The sequence below is a fragment of the Polyodon spathula genome, chromosome 4, assembly GCF_017654505.1.
Source record: "Polyodon spathula isolate WHYD16114869_AA chromosome 4, ASM1765450v1, whole genome shotgun sequence".
NCBI classification, from domain to species: domain Eukaryota; kingdom Metazoa; phylum Chordata; class Actinopteri; order Acipenseriformes; family Polyodontidae; genus Polyodon; species Polyodon spathula.
Window position 1 is genome coordinate 41,206,987 of NC_054537.1, and position 19,173 is coordinate 41,226,159.

Consider the following 19,173-nt stretch of genomic DNA (forward strand, 5'->3'; position numbering starts at 1 on the left):
ATCTCTTAAACATTTAATCTCCTCTTTGAATGTTCTCTTGCTGTTGTAATATTGGAAAAACATTTTGGAATTGGTTTTAGCTCCCTTAGCAATGTTCATTTCTATTTCTCTCTTGGCCTTTCTAACTTCCTTTTTGACTTGCATTTGCAGTTCTGTGTACTCTTTCTGCGTACTTTCTTTTTGGTCCTTTTTTAATGCTCTGTAAAGTGCCTTTTTTCGCTGAATATTTTTTTTAATTGATCTATTAAACCATTTTGGCAATTTAGTTTTACATTTAGATTTGTCTACTTTAGGGATATAATTGTTTTGCGCCTCTAGTACTACGTTTTTGAAGAACAACCATCCTTCTTCTGTGGGTGTTTTCTCTATTTTACTCCAATCTACTTCTGTTAGTCTCTGTTTCATACCTTCATAGTTTGCTTTTCTAAAATTGTAAACCTTAGCTTTAGTCTTTACTTTTGAGGATTTAAAAAACACTTCAAATGAGACCATGTTGTGGTCTGAGTTTGCCAGTGGTTCTCTGACCTCTGTTTTAGTTATTCTATCTTCGTTATTTGAAAAGACTAAATCAAGGCATGCCTCCCCTCTAGTCGGTGCCTTGACAAATTGTGTTAGGAAGCAGTCATTTGTCATTTCCACCATTTCTATTTCATCCTTCGCGCTACCCACCGGGTTTTCCCATTTTATTTGGGGGAAGTTGAAATCCCCCATTAGTATGGCTTCTCCTTTGCTACACACATTTCTAATGTCATTGTATAACAGATTATTGTGCTCACCGTCTGAATCTGGCGGTCTATAGCATGCTCCTATTATTATGCCTTTTGAATTTTTGTCTGTTATTCTGACCCATATTGATTCGGTTTTATTTTCTTTGTCCAGGTTTAACACCTGGGCTTCAAGACTGTTTCTTATGTATAGCGCTACCCCTCCTCCTCGTCTGTCCTGCCTGTCTTTCCTATACAGTGTATACCCACAAATATTATATTCGTCCCCATCACTCTCAGACAACCACGTTTCTGTAACACCTATCACATCATAGTTACCTGTTAGTGCAGTAGCTTCAAGTTCTAGAATTTTGTTTCTGATACTTCTAGCATTTAGATAAATACATTTAATGGTTGTCTTACCTGAGTTGTTGTTCTTGTTTTGATGCGGTCTCCCTTCTGTTTTTTTGTTCATTGCTACAGTATGTGTTGTGCATTAGGTGGATATGACGTAAAGTGATGATTTAATGGTTTTACATGGCTTAATGTAAGAAAGTGTGAGTGCTGTACAGGTACAGGTTAGAAATATTCATATATAATTTAAGCTTTGTCAGGTTATACCCACATAGGAGGCTAGGAGTGAAAAATGAAGGCTGTTATTGTGGTCACCTTGTATAATGTGTCAGACAGACAGTGTGTACGCATGGCCATAACTAGCTATGAGGACACTGAGGTCGTGTCATTGGTTGTTTTGTTTTTTTTGCATCATCAATGTTCATGTAAACATTCTGGGAAAGAGGAAAAAAAATATTAAATATCAAGCAGTCATATATATACTGCCAGCTATAACATGAAACCTAAATTTGACCTCGCTAGAATGTCAACTGTGGTTTAGGCCCTGTGTATAAGATTCCCAATAAGGGCCCGATAACATTTTCTGTGACAGAACTTTGCTGTTCCAAATGTGTGAATTCACAAACCCAAAATAAAACACTCCAATGATCTTTCATTTGTTTTTGGAAAGTTAGCCTTTTCTAAAATTTGATGCAGAATAAAATGGCTTTTTGGCCCTAGAAACTAAAAAATATGATTTAGCTTCTGAAATAAATCCCTGAATAAGTATGTGTTGGCCATTGGGTTTAACGCCTTCATAATTCTGGAATGATCCGTGACTAACACAGTTAATACAGTACACCAGGAACAGCAGCACTTAATGACTGTGACTCATTTTCAGTATTCACAGTACTCTCACTGCTGGGACAGCTAATATAGCTGGGAAGGCCATTGCCTTGTTAAACAAACACTGTATACACTTGTATCGCCTTTTAGAATGTAGCCGCATACTGCACGCACACATTACTGTTTATCACTGCACCCACACCTCTAAACAGTACAGTAGAACTGCATGTTTTTTTACAAGCTTTCAATAACACTGGTCACTTTAATGCTTCCTCTACAACTATAAAGCACTGTTTCTTTTTTAGTACAGACATTAAAAAAAGGCAAAGTGTATTAATCACATCCAACAGGGCTGTGAACCTCCCCCTCCGCTAGACTTTAAAGTCTGCAATTAACCAGGTGTTCTGGGAATTTCATCCTGTTACGCATCAGCAGCCCTTTACTGTTTCATTAGGCATTAATTAAGGCATTTCCAAAGCTTCCATATGGCCTTTTTTCTAAGTCAGCCTTCCTCTGGTAATTAACACATCAGTCAGCATTTTAAGTGGCTCATAGGGCTGGCCATATCAAGACCAATTTAAGAAGGGGTGCCGCAGGAGTTTGGGCTGGTGCTGTAATTGTGAAATTAAAGATAAAGGGTTATAAATTATTGGATTACCAGAGCTAATTGCTATTTAAGACTGTTCTATTGTAAAAACTGTTGTGTCCTTCACGGATTTAAAGGTCTGACCATGTTGTGTTTTGAGCACTTTCTTATTAGTGTTAGAATTGATGTGCTTCATTGAAAATTTTGGAAACACTGCACATAAAGTATGGTTGTTACAACTGGTTCCATTTAGTTTTCCAGACCTAGACCAGTTCATCAACCAATAATAGCTGCTTACATTATATGAAGTAAAAAAAAAAAAAACAGTAAATAACAGGCATAATCATCTGGTTACAGTCCAATAGAAAATTAGATTTTGAGGTCCACACTAAAACAGAAGTCCCTATCTTTCCAATTTATTTTTTAATTACAAAATGCCTAAAACCTGAAGCTACATGCCACTGTACTCAATCCAATTTACATAAAACACTATAAAACTCAAACAAGCAATCAGAGTGACTGCAATGTGTTGTATAGTTGCATCTCTAATAAATTGTCAGGAAACACAACTTGCATTCGGGACTGAATATAAAGCAATTCAAAGTTTCAGCTGGTGGCACACACAAAAAAATTAACTTTCAGGTGAGGCAGGCAACTAGTGAGAAAAACGAAGCAAGAGATTGGACAAGAAACCTAACTGTACATTCACTGGAGTTATCAATCAATAGTAGCTCTGTAAATGTAAAAACTCCACCTTATGTTGCCTGTGCATTTACCACCTCCTGCCCAACCTCCTCCTTGCCTTTGGCCTCCCAAAAGGGGGTTGGCAATCTTAACGTCAGCCAAGAGATTCAATGTGCAAGCAATATGAAAAAGGCGAAGCCAAATGCCAAACAAGCAAGTAAATGATGAATGTTGAAAATATAAAATGTCATCTGTCATCATAATCATCATAATCATCTGTTCATTTTTTTTTTTATATTGCAAAAGCTGTCCTGTCTGAAACATTAATCAGACTGCTGTAATTAACTGATCAGAATACTGGCAGTACAGTCTGCTGATGGAACTCTAGTAGGAAAACACTACAAAGGTATTTGCAAAGCAAATAAATGTCTAAAGCACACTGTCTTTTACCACAGCATTAAAGCTGTCAAACAGGATTTTGTCATTAAAATATATTGAGAATGAGAGAAAATATTACATAATCCACCTAGTCAGCTGAATTAAACTAACACTTTAGCTTCAATAAACAAGAACATTATAATCTTTTGTCTGAGATCCAGTAACAATGTTCTAACTGGCCTTTTGTTACCCAATGTGCTTATTATTAATTCTGAGCTATTGTAGTGTGCACGGGGGAAGGCAGCAGCAGGGCTGGTAGGTGATGTAATCACATACAAAGACATAAGCCTGTGTGATGCGCCGGCCTGCGGGAACCGAGTTCGCTACATTGGTGTCAGAAGTGGACGCAGGTACCCCGGGACTCACTCGTCAGACTGTAGCCTGGTAAACAAATCCGGGGCGGACTTAAGGCTGGCAGGGGAGAGTGTAGCATGCATGGGGGAAGGCAGCAGCAGGGCTGGTAGGTGATGTAATCACATACAGAGACATAATCCCGATATACGCTCCTTGCAAGGGAGCCAGCTCTTTTGTACAGCGGTATCGGTGCTATGCTTTAGTGCAAGAGGTCACGAGTTCGCGTCCACCGTCCACCTGTGTGTGGATTGCCTCGCCCTGTGTGATGCGCATGCCTGTGTTAACCGAGATCGCTACACTATAATAACTAATTATATTTAGAAGAATTCCCAAAGTATACAATTAATCCCTTCATCAACAGCTCTGGTTCACATCAGTGTTGTGCGTGTGTTGTTTCTAAAGTAAGTCATTTCTCATCCTTGTTAAAGATACTGCTGTGCAACAGTCTTATCAGGAGGTATTACGCTACAAACATTTTACTTGACTTAGAGCAAATTACAGACAGTCCCAGGATTCAACTGCAACAACAGAATTTCAAAACAATTAAAGCAATGATCACACCCCTTCAGTGAAGTAAAGTGCATGCTCAACATTCTGCATCCCATTGCTGAAACAAGACAAGAACTAATGTATAACGTTATGGGTACACACGGAGAGTAAACAGTACAAACTACTGTGCCTTGAGTCTTATAGCAATCCAATTAAAAATATATATTTTAATGGATTTTAGTACTATTTATGAACTTTAGAGTTATATTTTGACCTAAAACAAACATGTAACACCAATCGTTGTCTCTGCAACACAATGTAAGAACACAGACCTGTTCTTAATTAGAGCTGAGTTGAGAAAGGGTGTTTTAGGTTGTCTGAGCATTGTGTAATTGTCAGTAACCAATGCAAAATAAAGAATGTTTGCTTAACTGGGATTTTTTGTCCCAATCCAACAATGTGAGTTGCCAGAGCCATCAGTTAGCGTTATTATAGTTAAAGGAAGCTTGATAAAGTAAGCCATATAAATGTCCTCAAGGTGTATAATATAGAAAAGAAACATCCTTGCTTTTAAACACCAATGATTAATTACATGCTATACTGGTACCCCACTCCCCATATACAACATATGTAATTACTTATTTGGGTGTGTGGAAGAGCAAACTGAAATTAATTTAAAATTGGAATTGTGTCATTTGAATTGATGTAAGAGTGTACAATGCTAAACTTGCATGGCTACTTTTTTATGTTTTTCCACTGCTTATACTGCAGGTCTACCACGCTTTACCATGCCTCTCTGTTGTTTACTACACTTTCCCTAAATTTCACTACATTGTTCTCTCTATTTACCACTGTGCACCTTTGTAAGGGGAGCTTTAAAGTTTAGGAGATTAGCACTCCCTCGGATGATTGCACATTTATTATAATTATTTTTAACATATCTTTGTAACTTGAACTAACAGCAGAAAGGGTTTATTTTCTTAGTAAGAGGAAAACCTTTTGCTAATTCATCAAAGAGGTCAACATAAATCACAAATTAGAGAGCATAATGTAGTAAAAAATATATTTTGAGAAAGTATACTGCACACATATAGGTATAGTATCCTGTAATAATGAAAAGGACAAGTAAACTTTAAAATATTATATTCCCATCTCCACCCCATTCTAAGTGGTATCATCCTGATCCTTAGAGGTCATTTACAAGAAAGGGAAAGAGAAAATAAGAGTGAATATGGAGAGATGTATTGCTGCTCAGGGACAGCAGTAGAAACCAGAGCTCACTTTCCAGATATTTTCAAGTCCTCTCCATTGCTAGTTTTATCCAGACTAACAAAGCAAACTTCAACTTGTGTTTTATAGCATGCAGTAAATTTTAATGGGATATTCGAAAACTTTAATCTCCAATCACTATACTTTTTTTTTTTAAAACCAGCTACCACCAGAATACACAATAATGTTCCTCACAGTCAAGCCGTAGCTAATCTTAACAATGCATGGCTGAAAAATCTGACAGGAGTTAAGGTTTGTTGACCAGAAAAGGTGATCTAAATAATATTCTCTAAATAGGTATTGATAGATGCATCAAAATTTCACCATGCTTTTTGGGAACATACAGTGAATGCTGGTGGTTTCTGCTTATCTTACATAAAATAAGATACTATTGATAAGGGATTCATGATTGAGGAATCTGGCATTGAGGATTCCCTTGGCATAACTGCTATGTAGATTTTGGTATTCGAAATTCAAAGGCTTCCTACTGTTCAAAGTCATGTGCTTAACACTAAGCAAAGTCTGTTTGTTCAAAAGACCCCCTACCTGTCCTTGTGTTCCTCTACCACTTGATAGATGCTGATGAGGAAGGTTTCATTTTTGAAGGCATTGCTAACACAGTCCTTGTAGATACGAAACTCAGAGGCTGTGACAGCCTCCCCCTCTGGAATTTGAGACAGGTTGAATTTAAACTCCTTGTGATGCCGTCGGTGAGGTGAGAACTCCCTGTTGTACTCCACTGGTAAAAAAACAAACAAACATACAAAACAAAAAAAACAAGTACCAGTCAATCAGAGTGCAAGGCTCTTCCTCCCCGTTGTCATGGGAAATGCTCTAGCTGTCCCTCTATCTCTGGTATTTACAGTACAGTGTAATACTGTATGTTTTTATTTCTCAATGTACAGGAGTTGTATTATAACTCTGATAGAAATAACCTTACAGTTTTAGAGTAAAAATTATCCATCAATTTCACAAATACCCCCTGCTCCCAGTTAGTTTAGATAATATAAGTTTCACTGTACTCAAAAAGACATTGAAAAAACTTCATCAAAATGTCTGTCATTTAATTTATTATGTTTATTTTAGTATGTCTAAAGAGATTCAAACAATATATTATTTTACAACAGGGTAGCTGACAATGGGTACATTCAAGACCAACTTGAAATATATTTAATATGTCTTGTTTGTTCCATCAGCAGCAGATGAATATCAAACCGATTTTAATTGTCACCACGTGTTAGGATTGTGGGATGGCAGAACTCAATCTTTCCAAATCACAGTGGTGGAGGAGGAAATTAATATCTGATGCAAAGGACACAAGAGGCAGGTTTTAATCCTTGGACTGCAGGAAAAAAAAATGTCTGTGAACTATTTATATTATCAGGGACATATTGGAGGTAGATTTATTTATAAATGGCAGCTGTTGTATACAAAAAATGTGATGCTATATTTGACTAGTGTAACGTCCAGTTGCAGATTGGATCGTAGACTGTAGATTGAACTGGCCTTAGCCCCAGTTTGATATTAGAATTAGATTTTGGTTTAACGGAGATGTAGCATATGTGACCTTGGTAAAGCCTTATGTCTATGAAATGATGTACTATATTGACAAATATTGATCTAGGTATGCTAAAATCAAATGTAAAATCTGAAGTGAAAAACCAGGGGGTTATTTTTGATTCAGCACTTTTCTTTTAACCACATATAAAATACATTACTAGAGTGTCCTTCTATCATTTAAGAAACATTGTACATGTTAGATCATTCTTGTCCTTGGATGATGCAAAGAAATTAGAACATGCTTTTAATTTTTCTTGGTTAGATTACTGTAATGCTTTATTTTCTGGACTTATAAGTCATGCAATATCACACCTACAGCTAGTGCTAAATGCTGCTGCTAGAATGCTAACTAGAACAAACAAAGGGCTCACATTACGTCTGTGTTGGCATCACTGCATTGGCTTCCTGTGCATTACAGAATTGATTTGAATTATATTACTAGTTTTTAAAGCACTGAATGGACTATCTCCACAATATCTAAATGATATGCTAATTCCTTATCAGCCTGAATGCACTCTGAGATCTGCAAATGCAGGCCTTTTATGTATTCCGAAGGTGAAAGGTGAAAGGATGGGAGAGGCTGCTTTCTGTTTTAGTGCGCCCACACTCTGAAACTCCTTACCCCCTTTTATCAGAGATTCACATTCAATTGCAATCTTCAAATCTCGATTAAAAATATACCTTTTTAATACAGCTTTTCCACAACATTGTTATGTTTTATTCTGAATTTTATTGTTACTTCTGTTTTTAATAACCGTACTCTTTTCTTACTGTTTATTGTATTTTTGTATTTTTTTTTTTTCTGTATGTAAAGCGCTTTGAATTGTATTTTACAAGAATTGTGCTATATAAATAAAGGTTTATTATTATTATTATTATTATTATTATTATTATTATTATTATTATTATTATTATTATTATTATTATTTGTAAGGTCTCCCCTGAATAGAGCTGTAACTAAGATATTCCGAGTAAATATTTTGGATGTTTTTTTATTCCCATTTTTGCTTTTTTCAATTAGACCCCATGACTAGTGTAAATGAAAGGTTTACTAACAAAATAACTATTGGTGATACTGTAGGCAATATAAGCTTGCACATTTTTGGAGTTTTTTGCAATAGCATTCGGATTCACAAATATACATTTTTAAAACATGTTTTTTTTCTATTTTGAGTGTGTGTTTTTTTTTTTTTTTTTTGCCTATGTGAATACTACTATTTTAATGTATCACTGGGGTATAGTGTCAGCAGAAATGTTCTGATGACAAATTCAAATGGGTGACCGATGGTATTCAAAACAAAAAAAATGAAAAAATGGCAACAGAAGTGCGAACAAAGTGGCAAATATCACTGCTAAGCAAGTGAAAAATATCCAAAGGGGACATTTCATTAAAGTGTGGCATGATGTTTTGTACAGCATGTAATGCTCCTGTGGATTACAAATGAAAAGGAAGCTGTGACAAACATATGGATAGTGCTTTACAGAAACAGAAGCTGCAAGCCGTTGAATATGCAGTCTAAAGGCAGAACAAATGCATCGGAGAGCGGAAGTTTACCAACTTACAGAGACTTCGTTTACAACATTTCAGAATCGTGTACGTTTTGTACTCTAAAATAACATTTAAACTTGTTAGCAGTCAAAAGCAATAGTTTTTATATTATTGGTTTTGGTGTATGTGGCAGAGCAAAGCTCTGCCCTTTTTAAATTGGCAGGGATGGGGTTAATTTCCCCTACCTGCCTGGGTTTATTATGTTCAGGTAGCTGGGGTTGATTAGTTGATTAGGTTAATTAATTAAGCCACCTGACATAAAAGGAGGCCTCTGCTTCTCATTTGGAAGGAGGGAGCTGAGGAAGCAGGTTGGTGTTTGTGGGTTTTGTGATTTGTGAATCCAGTGAAGGCATTGCCCAGCCTGGAAACCTTAATTTTGTAAGTTTTGTTGTCTTTCTTTTTGTGTTTAAAGATTTTTATTTTGCCCTTCTGCACTTTATTTTTGTGTTTATTTATAATAAAATTAGGATTTTTTGAACTGCAGTCTGTCTCTGGGCCTCTATCCACTCGCCAGCCTGCCACAGAGTACTATTTAAAATCTTGTGTATGTTGATGCAGCTAAACCTACATTATTTGGAGGTCTTTCTGTGAATTCTTGGTTTTACTGCCGCATCGCATCTGTGAAATGTACTAAAAATCACTGTGCCAAAATCGTAGCCTTATTCATAACTAATGAGTATGCCAGACTAACATTCATCTGCCATGGTTTATCAATGTTTGCCCAAGACTATTGTCATTATTGAGTAAGCTCTTGAAGGTGAAGTAAACTTGGCAAAGCATTACAGTACAACACACTCTAACTCAATGATGCAGTTCTATTATAACATAACAGTTGCTTTTATATGCGTATTCACAAATTGGCTAAGGACTAAAATAAAGGTACATTCTCAACTTTAACTCTAGACTGTTTTGCCAAGAGAAAGAGGATTTGTCACCTGAACGACATAGTGTAACTAGAGCATGCTGATGCTCTGACTGAAATGAATGGCTATTTTAGGCACAGAAAATGATTTTCTACTATTTCTCCTGAGCAATACAACTGAGAAATGTTTTATACCCCCAGATGTTTTTTGACTTAAGTTGTTTGGTTAAAAATACAAAAAAATAATCATGATTGTGTTAAAAGATATAATGCCATAATAAAGAGAACACTGTTCACAGCAATGTAAAGCCACAATTCTTATAAACACTGTAAAGGAAGACAGCATGCTTTAACATAGCAAATCTAAGCTAACTTGGCATTGACAGGGAGCTCTCTCCACTGGATCTTACTGTATTTTCTTGTAGGAGGCTGTGTGGTCCAGTGGTTAAAGAAACAGGCTTGTACCCGGTTCAAATCCTAGCTCAGCCACTGACTCATTGTGTGACCCCGAGCACTTAACCTCCTTGTGCTCTATCTTTTGGGTGAGACATTCTTGTAAAGCTCTTTGTGATGGTGGTCCACTATGAAAGGCGCTATATAAAAATACTATTATCTAATAGCTCAACTGCTCTAAAATTCACAGTTCAGCCAAGCTGGTAGGAGTTAAATACCAAAGTCATGAGCAGGGATTCAAATCAGTCACCTATTGGTTCTAATGATCCACCAACCCCCAATTGTGAAAACAGTGATAAGCAGTGTGGCAAAGTGCCCGCCCCTGTGTTTATTTTGTGTTGTGTGTTCTTCTTCTTAGTGTGTGCTGTTCTTGCGCAGCCAAGCAACTGCTGAATCAACAGCTGTGTGTAGAGCACGGAGTCAACCTGGAAACTTGTCAGCGGGCAGTCCTCCACATGAGCAGAGTGGGCTGTCTTTGACGCCCCAGTCATAAAGACACGCTGCACACCGACCGTGACCAGTACGATAGCGATTGAGTAAAGTCCAATCTTAGCGTGGCAGGTCAAAGCCGGGCGAGAGGTCTGTTGGGTCGGCAATGAGGAATTGGTTGCGAGTGTCACTCTGGAATCACCCCTCTTGCCACTGGGTTGTTGATGACCAATCAGGGTCAGGAAGTGACAGGCAGACTGTGCGTCTAGATTCCAGAGGCACCTTTGGTTAATGGAGGATAAAGTCATGCAATGGTAGTGCCTGGCTCTTGTTGATGATTTTGACCACTGCGTCCTTGCGCCGAATGTGTGGAGGTCTGATGTTGCTCAGCACCGGTAGCCACTGGACCGGAGTTGAACGAAAAGTGCCAGAGATGGTTCGCATTGCAGAGTTCAGATGAATGTCAATTTTCTTTGGATGCCAACTGCAACACCAGACTGGGGCACAGTACTCAGCTGTTGAGTAGCAGAGAGCAAGGGCTGTGGACCGGAGGACTGGTGTTCGTGCTCCCCATGATATGCCGGCCAACATACTCAGCAAGTTGTTTCGTGCGCAGACTTTCATGGCTGTCTTTATCAGGTGGTTGTGGAATGTCAGTGAACGATCCAGGGTAACACCGAGGTAAATTGGGCTGTGGTCGCACTTAAGCCATTCACCATCTAGGACTACTTTCAGTTCCCGTGAAGCACTTGCATTGTGCAGGTGAAAAACCGCTGAAACAGTTTTTGTGACGCTTGGTTGGAGTCGCCACTTTTTGAGTAGTCAGATAAGATTGCCATATCAATGTTGAGATGCTCTTCGAGTTCTTCGAAAGCTTGGGCTTGAGTGGCACAGCAGATGTCGTTCACATACATGAACTTGCTGGATCTTGTACGAGGAAGGTCCGAGAAATACACATTGAAGAGATTGGGTGCGAGAACAGATCCTTGTGGGAGACCGTTCTGCTGAATCTGCCACTTGCTCACTTCTTCACCCATGTATACTCGTATCCTCTGGTCTCGCAGCAGGAACTCCACGACATCTGGAACCCAAGCTGGCAAGGATTTTGCCTGCTTTAGCAAGAGGCCTGTGCGCCAGACGGTGTCGTACGCTGCAGTTAAATCCAGGAAAATGGCGTCTGTTTTAAAGTTCTTCCTGCTCTGAAACCTGCTTGTTCAATTGGGAGGATACGCTCAGCGTCTGGGGTGATGCATTTAAGGATCACCTGCTCCAGGACCTAGTAGCATACTGAAAGTAGTCATATAGGTCTGTAACTTGCTGCAACGCGAGGGTCCTTACCCGGTTTCAGGATATCGACAAACTCGTGGCATGCGGCGCTCTGACAGGACACGCGTTAGAAACCCAGCCAGCCATGACCTTACAGATTCCATTCTGTTCAGAACTTCTGCCAATTCAGCAGGTGTGACTGGATTAACTGTGACCTGACCACTATTCCTTCGGTGGAGTTGGTGCCACTTGTCTCTTACACGCCTCTTCCATGGTTTCTCGAGAGGTGCTTTGCCAACCTCTATCAGGTGAGTGGCCACCTGGTTTGCTGTCACTCCTGGGTGGCTACATGAAGGAGGTTTCTGGGATGCACCAAGTCGGTGGATCAAGTTCCATGCCTTCCTACTTGAGTGGGTGAAATCGAGGTTACTTGTCAATTCCTCCCAGCGCACTGTTCTGGCTGCATCCAATGATTCAAACAATTGGTCCGCAAACTCTGCATCTCCTGAATCTTCGTACTCTTTCAACAGAGCCTCACATTCATCGTCCAGGCACGGGGTGTACACCGGTCTTCAGCCTCTTGGAACTGATGACGTTGCTGCTTTGAAGATTGCTTGACGGAAGCGGTTATACGCCTCTTCAACCAGAATGATGCGAAGTTGAATCGTTGGAATGCTGCGGTCAGCTATCTCACTAAACTTCTCCCAGTCTGCCTTTCTGAAGTTCCAACGAAGCTTCTCTGAGTTGCGGATTGTTGGTAGGCACAGACCAATATGTATCAGTGATGGTCTGTGCTGGGAAGTGAGTTGCATGACACAGCAGGTCAAAGCCGTCAATGGAATAGCGACCGGCCTCTTCAACCGCAATGTGCGTCTCTTGTAGACAGGCAATGTCAATCTTGAGCTGATGAGTAAGATGCTGATCAATGTGTGCTTGGATGGTGATAAGCCTTCGGCGTTGAGTTGAAAAACTCGGAGTGCAAATCCAACGGCTTGAGAGTCGGAGGATCCTGACACATCGTGGCTTGCATGTCGCAAGTGACCGGGATCCATGAAAAACTGATTGGATTTGGTCAGCAGGGTTGGATCAATTATCAGTACTAAGGTACTAACAGAGAGTGCCACGTGAAGGCTGATCCAGTGTTGTGTGTTAATGTTGGTGTACAGTCATTGGTACATGGGATATAAACGGATCTGTGTAACACGAGTGTTTAAAATGTATATTTATATTTAGGCATGAGGATTGCACAGCACTTCACGTGCAAGTAAAACGTAATAATATGTGAGCATGGGGAATTGCACTTTATTAATTCACGTGCAGTTGTACCGCGACTCCAATTGAATGATTGATTATCAATCGAGTCACAGTACAGCTGCATAAAAGCTGCATGTTTTCACCCACTCAGGGTTGGATGTTCGGTGAGTGGAGAACGGGATTGGAGACGGAGGTAATAAATAATAAAATAATAACGTAAAGTAAAAATATCTGCTCACAGTGTTTTGTGCAGTGTTAGTCCGTTTTGTTTGTCTCGTTTTGGCGAATGTGCCGTGTCCTGTATTTTTGTGTTTGTTACAATCGTTTATTATCTGGCTGTCTGTTCATTTATTAAATGCTGAGCGAAACCATTCGCTCAGCTCCACCAAACTCCACCTCTCTTTGTCGTTTATTTCCTGTTTCTGGTCTGACGTCCCCCACTCCAGCTGTCTTTGTGACAAGCATCCATTTGTCTGACTCAACAAAATAAATTTTACTAAACCTGCAAATCAATGTGAAAATGAAGGTAATCATAGCACAGCATTATTGTATTAATGATTTATTTACTGTATATACAATAATAAATACTTAAATCAGGTGTCTGTTACCCACAGCCATTATCTTATACTACACCATCATCTGCACTGAGACTATAGTGGGTCAATATCATGTTGCAGACACATTTAACCTACCTCTAAAGGTTTTAAATGAGCTAGCATCTCAAATCATCTGGTTAAAAACCAGCCTTGTATAAATCTAGACCTTACTCCACCCCTTTGACTGATGTCACTTGTCCAGCAACGTATAGTGCTCAGTCCTAAACTAATTACATGTGTGCAACACCAGTAATGGACACAGAAGGTAACACTATAAAAGCAAGGGCTTCAATTTATAAAAAGGGCTTCACCTGAATGCAGTGCAACAAACATCCCAGCCAGGGGCGTAAAGCTCCATGAACTGCCAGAAGCTAGTGCTGATGTTATGGGGAAAGGTGCAGGATATCACCTCTAAAATTATGACCCCAGCACCACTACAACATATACAACATTTTTCTATGTTCTACCACATTTTTCTGTTCAGTACAGTTTCCTATACTCTATGATATCAATGTGAAGTAAAAGTGTTTAAGGAGCAGGTATAAAACGATGGGTATGTAGGCACAGACAAAAGTGGTAGTCGTGTGTGTCAGTGTTTACTGTATTTCAGTTTGAACTAAATAAATGGCTTAATAGCATGCTATGTTCTAAATAGTATCATGTTTGTCTTTCCAAATTGGGTGTGACAATTTGGAGCAGTTATTGAAATTAATAATATATGATTGGCAAAATAAACAAAATGAATTACTGTATATCCACAGCTTAGCAATGACCTGCTCACATCTTCAATACTGAGAGCTTGCTCAATATACTGGCATCATTTAAGGTGGACTGACAGTGAACAAAAGGATTGGGGCTTCGGTCTCAAATGGAAAGGTGAAAAGCAGCTTTACCTCCCCATAGGACATGTTATTACTCCTTTAGTGACTTAAATTTATTCTGGCATCAATCTCCTTGAACCAAATCTGTTAAAATGCTTATAAAGCTGTTACTATGTTTATAAAGAAACGCAGCCAGCACTTTATACAGCGAGTTAAATACCCAGTTAGACATCCCAACACCCCATGCAACAGTTGGACGGGCAGATTTGAAAGCAGTCTCCAGTGGTTACACCAATAAAAGCTAGTGCCTGAGGCATTTTAAAAATTCAGATGTGTTTGTGTAATTATACTTCAACGTTCTTTGGGTTTTTGCACATTTTTTATAGCTCCTAAGGGAACCAAATAACACATGCTAATCACTCCCCTCGGTCAATAATTGCACAAGAACTTATAATTAAACGATATGCTTAACTTTTATTTTTAGGGATGTAATTAAGGTCCACAGGTACATGACTTAATATACATATCTGCTTGAGATTCAGTGTTTTCCAGCACAGTTTGATTACACATTCAAAATATTATTTTTCAATGGGTACACTCAGGTTTAAAACCAGGTATACAATATATTGTACTGCACTGTGTTGCCCTTTTTATTGTGATGCGCTTCAAGCTTCCTAGTGCTAAAAGTTTAAGACCTGGTTGGAGACCAATTGTTAGTTTCCACCAATATCAAAAACAGAAATGTGACCCGATCCATCTTGGTCATGTATAGACAGTAGATCACTTCCAATGCGATGGTCTGTGTCACAGCATGCTTTAACCCTTTCTACACTGCATGCAGGTTCACTTTTTACTATTTTATAACCCTTTGCAAAGAGTTTGCAGTATAGCCAAAATTGTATATTGTTACTTCTGTTTAATGTTACAGTACCACAAAGGAAACAACAATATAAATTGAATCCTCTCTGATTACTGTAAGTGCCATCTACTTTTTACTGTAAATCCTCTTCAAAATGTACACAGAGTAAAAAATACAAAAATGCGTTTTTAGTTTACAACATCTTGGAAACAGTTTAACAGAAACAAAGTAGCCGGTAGTGCTATACTGCCTGGTCTGCCAGAAGATATAACTACCTTTTTCCCACACTACTTATTTCCTTATATGTTTTTTTGCAGCTCACAGAACTTTGCTCTTTAACATACTGTGTGAAACCATTTAGGGTTTTTTTTTTAGCAACTGTTTTCCTGTACTGATCTCGGTGTCTAACCAAGAAACAAGATCAAAAGTAATGCATGAAGGAACAGTTGGGTAATTTATGGATCAATTCCAGTTATCCAGTATAAATAAGCCCTTGCAGTAAAACTGCATTTAAAAGGCCTCACAGTATCTCACTAGATTTTTCAGGCATGAAAAACAACATGACTGTAAAGCCCCAAAAGATTACTTTTATAACTGAATACTTAAGACCACATTTAAAATAAATAAATAAACAAATGATTGACTTTAGAACATACTGCTTATACTGAAATTATTTTAGAATTAACATCCAACATATTGGTCATTTCCCCTACAAAGCACTGATGAAAGACAAGGTAATTTTTGTATATATATAATGATGTTTTTTTTTTTTCCCACTGCATAATTACAATTACAAACTATTGATCCCGATCAAATATATCTTACTTATCTGACGCACCACCTTTATTATTACAGGTGCAGTTGTGGGCAATGGGACTGTGAAAATATCATCTGCACTTATAAACCATGTAAGAGTTTCAGCATAATCCAAAAGGCATGTACACAAAGCTTATTATTAGGGTAGCAACACAACAAAAAAAAACAAAGGAAGCATTGTTTAAACTTAACAATTTCTACTGTATCAGGAACAGAATCAGCTGGGAGTGGAGTTGCCCATACCTGTATGTCAGCAGGAGATTTCATTTTCATTCCTTTACAGAACACAAGCACGTTGGGCATGAAAACTATGTGCTTGAAAATAACTCTTTCAAGCTACCAAGACTCATAGATGCAGAACAAGGCAAGTATTAAGATTCTGGACATAGGGAGGTAACATATAACATAACTTGTAAGTAACACGTTTAGTCCTATAATAATACACAATGGCCCAAATTTTTTGAACAATAAGTATATATAAAAAAGGAAAACACCAACTACACTACAGAGTACAGTCTCGTTAGCTATAGTATACAGTAATGTTGTACATTTTTGTTGCATAGTACGAGTTGTCTTTGTTGTGCAGAAGATGACCACTCTGACCTGAATTAAGTTTAACCATTATATAGAATATATAATGGCATTATAGTTTGGTGAGTTTCAGAGACTGTAGTGGTCAATTGCAACAAACTTGAGAATGTAGTCCTTGATCACTAGCTAGTGTGGTACTATCTGCAGAGCATTCCCAGCTCTCTACTATCTTAGTACCAATTGCAACGAAAAAACACAGGGAACAAAGTTTGGGATCAGCTGCAGGGCCTGCGCAAGGATTTCTGCCGCCCTAGGCAAATGAAATTTTGCCGCCCTCCCTTTTCAATCTTTTTTGTTTTATATTGTATATATCAAAAAAACAAATTATTGTACACCAGATTGTTCTTTTCTTTTTTTTTAAATAAAACATTGTCACAAATCTATATACAACTATATAGCCTATCATCATCACTCTGGCTACAAACGGCAGTGACATCTACAGTCAGCTCTATAATGACAATATTTATGATCAATGGATTCTACCATCAAGCATGAGCTTAAAGTTGTAAATAAAAATTGATACAGGCAGTGGCATACATAGAATGTCACAGGCCCCATAGCAAAAACAAAATTCGGGCCCCATAACTAATATTGAGTAAATATGTGTACTTACCAAGCCTTAGTTAAAATGCCCAACTTCTGCATTTCATGGCAGTGAAATCGTCCACAACCTTGTTCTTGTTCTATGCTCAACAAGGCCCGGTAGACTTTCTTGACACATGGTACTTCTGGTGTATGTTTTGATCAGCTTAAGTTTAGAAAAATGATCTTTCAGACAGTGACAGGAATAGTTAAAAATAAATAAATAAATAAATAAATGTTGTGCAGACATCAAAAAAGACGACAAGGCAGTGTTTTCAACAATGAGGAGATGGGTTATCTCTTTGACTGAAGTAAGTGTCTGAATGTTATTCTTTAGTGATGCATGGAAACATAGCATTTGACTTGGAAATGATGGCGATATGTCACTGCTGTAAAACTTGTGGAATTCTTCTGCTTTGGCATAGAGCTCATCATCTGGCATAGAAACCAGGGTAGGTGGATGTAGAATTCCAAATCTTTGAACAATCTCGTCCATGCCATGGAATCGGTTTACCAGCTGCTGCGTTACAATGTCCAAACAAGAATAAAACACTAACTTTAAAATGTTCCTCTGGATCTGTTACTCTCTGATCCTCGCTTAAATCGTGAAATTGTCATTTCACTTTTCAGACTCTCTTTTGTTCGAATTTGCAGTCAATGCCCCATTTTAATACAAGGGCAACCGCAGTCTCCCGTGCATTCTCAAAGTTGTTCCGATAGACTGTCAGTGTTTCAGCGGCACTTTAAATCAGTTCTCCAGCTTTCATTAGATCAAATGTTTCTCACTGTAACATTTTAGAGACACAGTTGACAGTTTCTAAAATTTTAAACACACAGAACTACAAGAAAAACAAACTGGAAACACTCAAGCTTCTTTTTAAGCCCCAGACTTACAATGGGATGACCAACATCTTTTCAGATGCACCCCTGACTCACTCGTAAAAGAGGAAAGAATTACCCAGCGTTTAACACCATCAGCAAAAAACGTAGAATCTTTGTATCCCATCAAAAAAAAACCATCATATTTCATGGATATTCACAAATTCTGATTGTGTGCTGCACAATGTACATAAATCGATTTCGGCTCTTTTGCAGCGATTCTAGCTTGTACACCTCTGTAAACATCATTCGTTGCTGCTGCTCCATTAAAGCACGTTAGAATTTCAGATTAAATTCCTGAAGCACTTTGATCCTGAATTTCGCCGAGAGTCTTCCGTGTCCTCTAAAATGCAATCTGCGCATAGCTAAAGTTAAGGTCAGATTAACTACTCGCTTTAACTAACTTGTCTCCAAAAGTTCTGTTTCATTGTGTGCATCCATTGCCCAATTAAGTCTCCAATGATCGTATACAATACATGCATCTTTATGCATTTGAGAAGTTTCATGTGCCTGTATTTTGGTTAATAAACCTTTTGCCCAAGCAGGCTCAAATCCTAATTTCCTACGGTCCCCGAATAGCCAACAGGGCTCACAGTATACAGAATCAAGTTCAGGTGAATAACATAGCCATGTTATACAGAAATGGACATCTGCTTTTGTTGTACAATTATAATTATCTTCTGAAAAGCATCTTCCACCATGCTCTTCATCCCTTGGGAAAGGTTGTAAAATTAATAGGAAAGTTAGCCCTATCTGTTGGATATTCCACTCATTTAGGTAAGATATCAATCAATCACAACATCAGCACTGTCATTTTCTACTAGTACTCTTTCAGCTGTTGCTTATTTGTCATTCTTTGTTTGCACGTCATTTTTTTTTTTTTTTTCGCAGCTACTTGCAGTTGTATTGGGCCTAGACCGTTCTGTATCCCTAGGTGCTTTGTTTTGCGTTTC

At 38.3% G+C, this 19,173-nt stretch overlaps 1 protein-coding gene across 1 annotated transcript in view; it reads right to left on the bottom strand.

The window, feature by feature from the left end:
- LOC121314540 (bone morphogenetic protein 7-like) overlaps positions 1-19,173 on the bottom strand; it is a 91,075-nt gene that overhangs the window by 24,711 nt on the left and 47,191 nt on the right. The window contains exon 2 of the mRNA XM_041247931.1: positions 6,250-6,442. Coding sequence (XP_041103865.1) covers positions 6,250-6,442 — 193 coding nt within the window. The remainder of the gene's footprint in view (positions 1-6,249; positions 6,443-19,173) is intronic.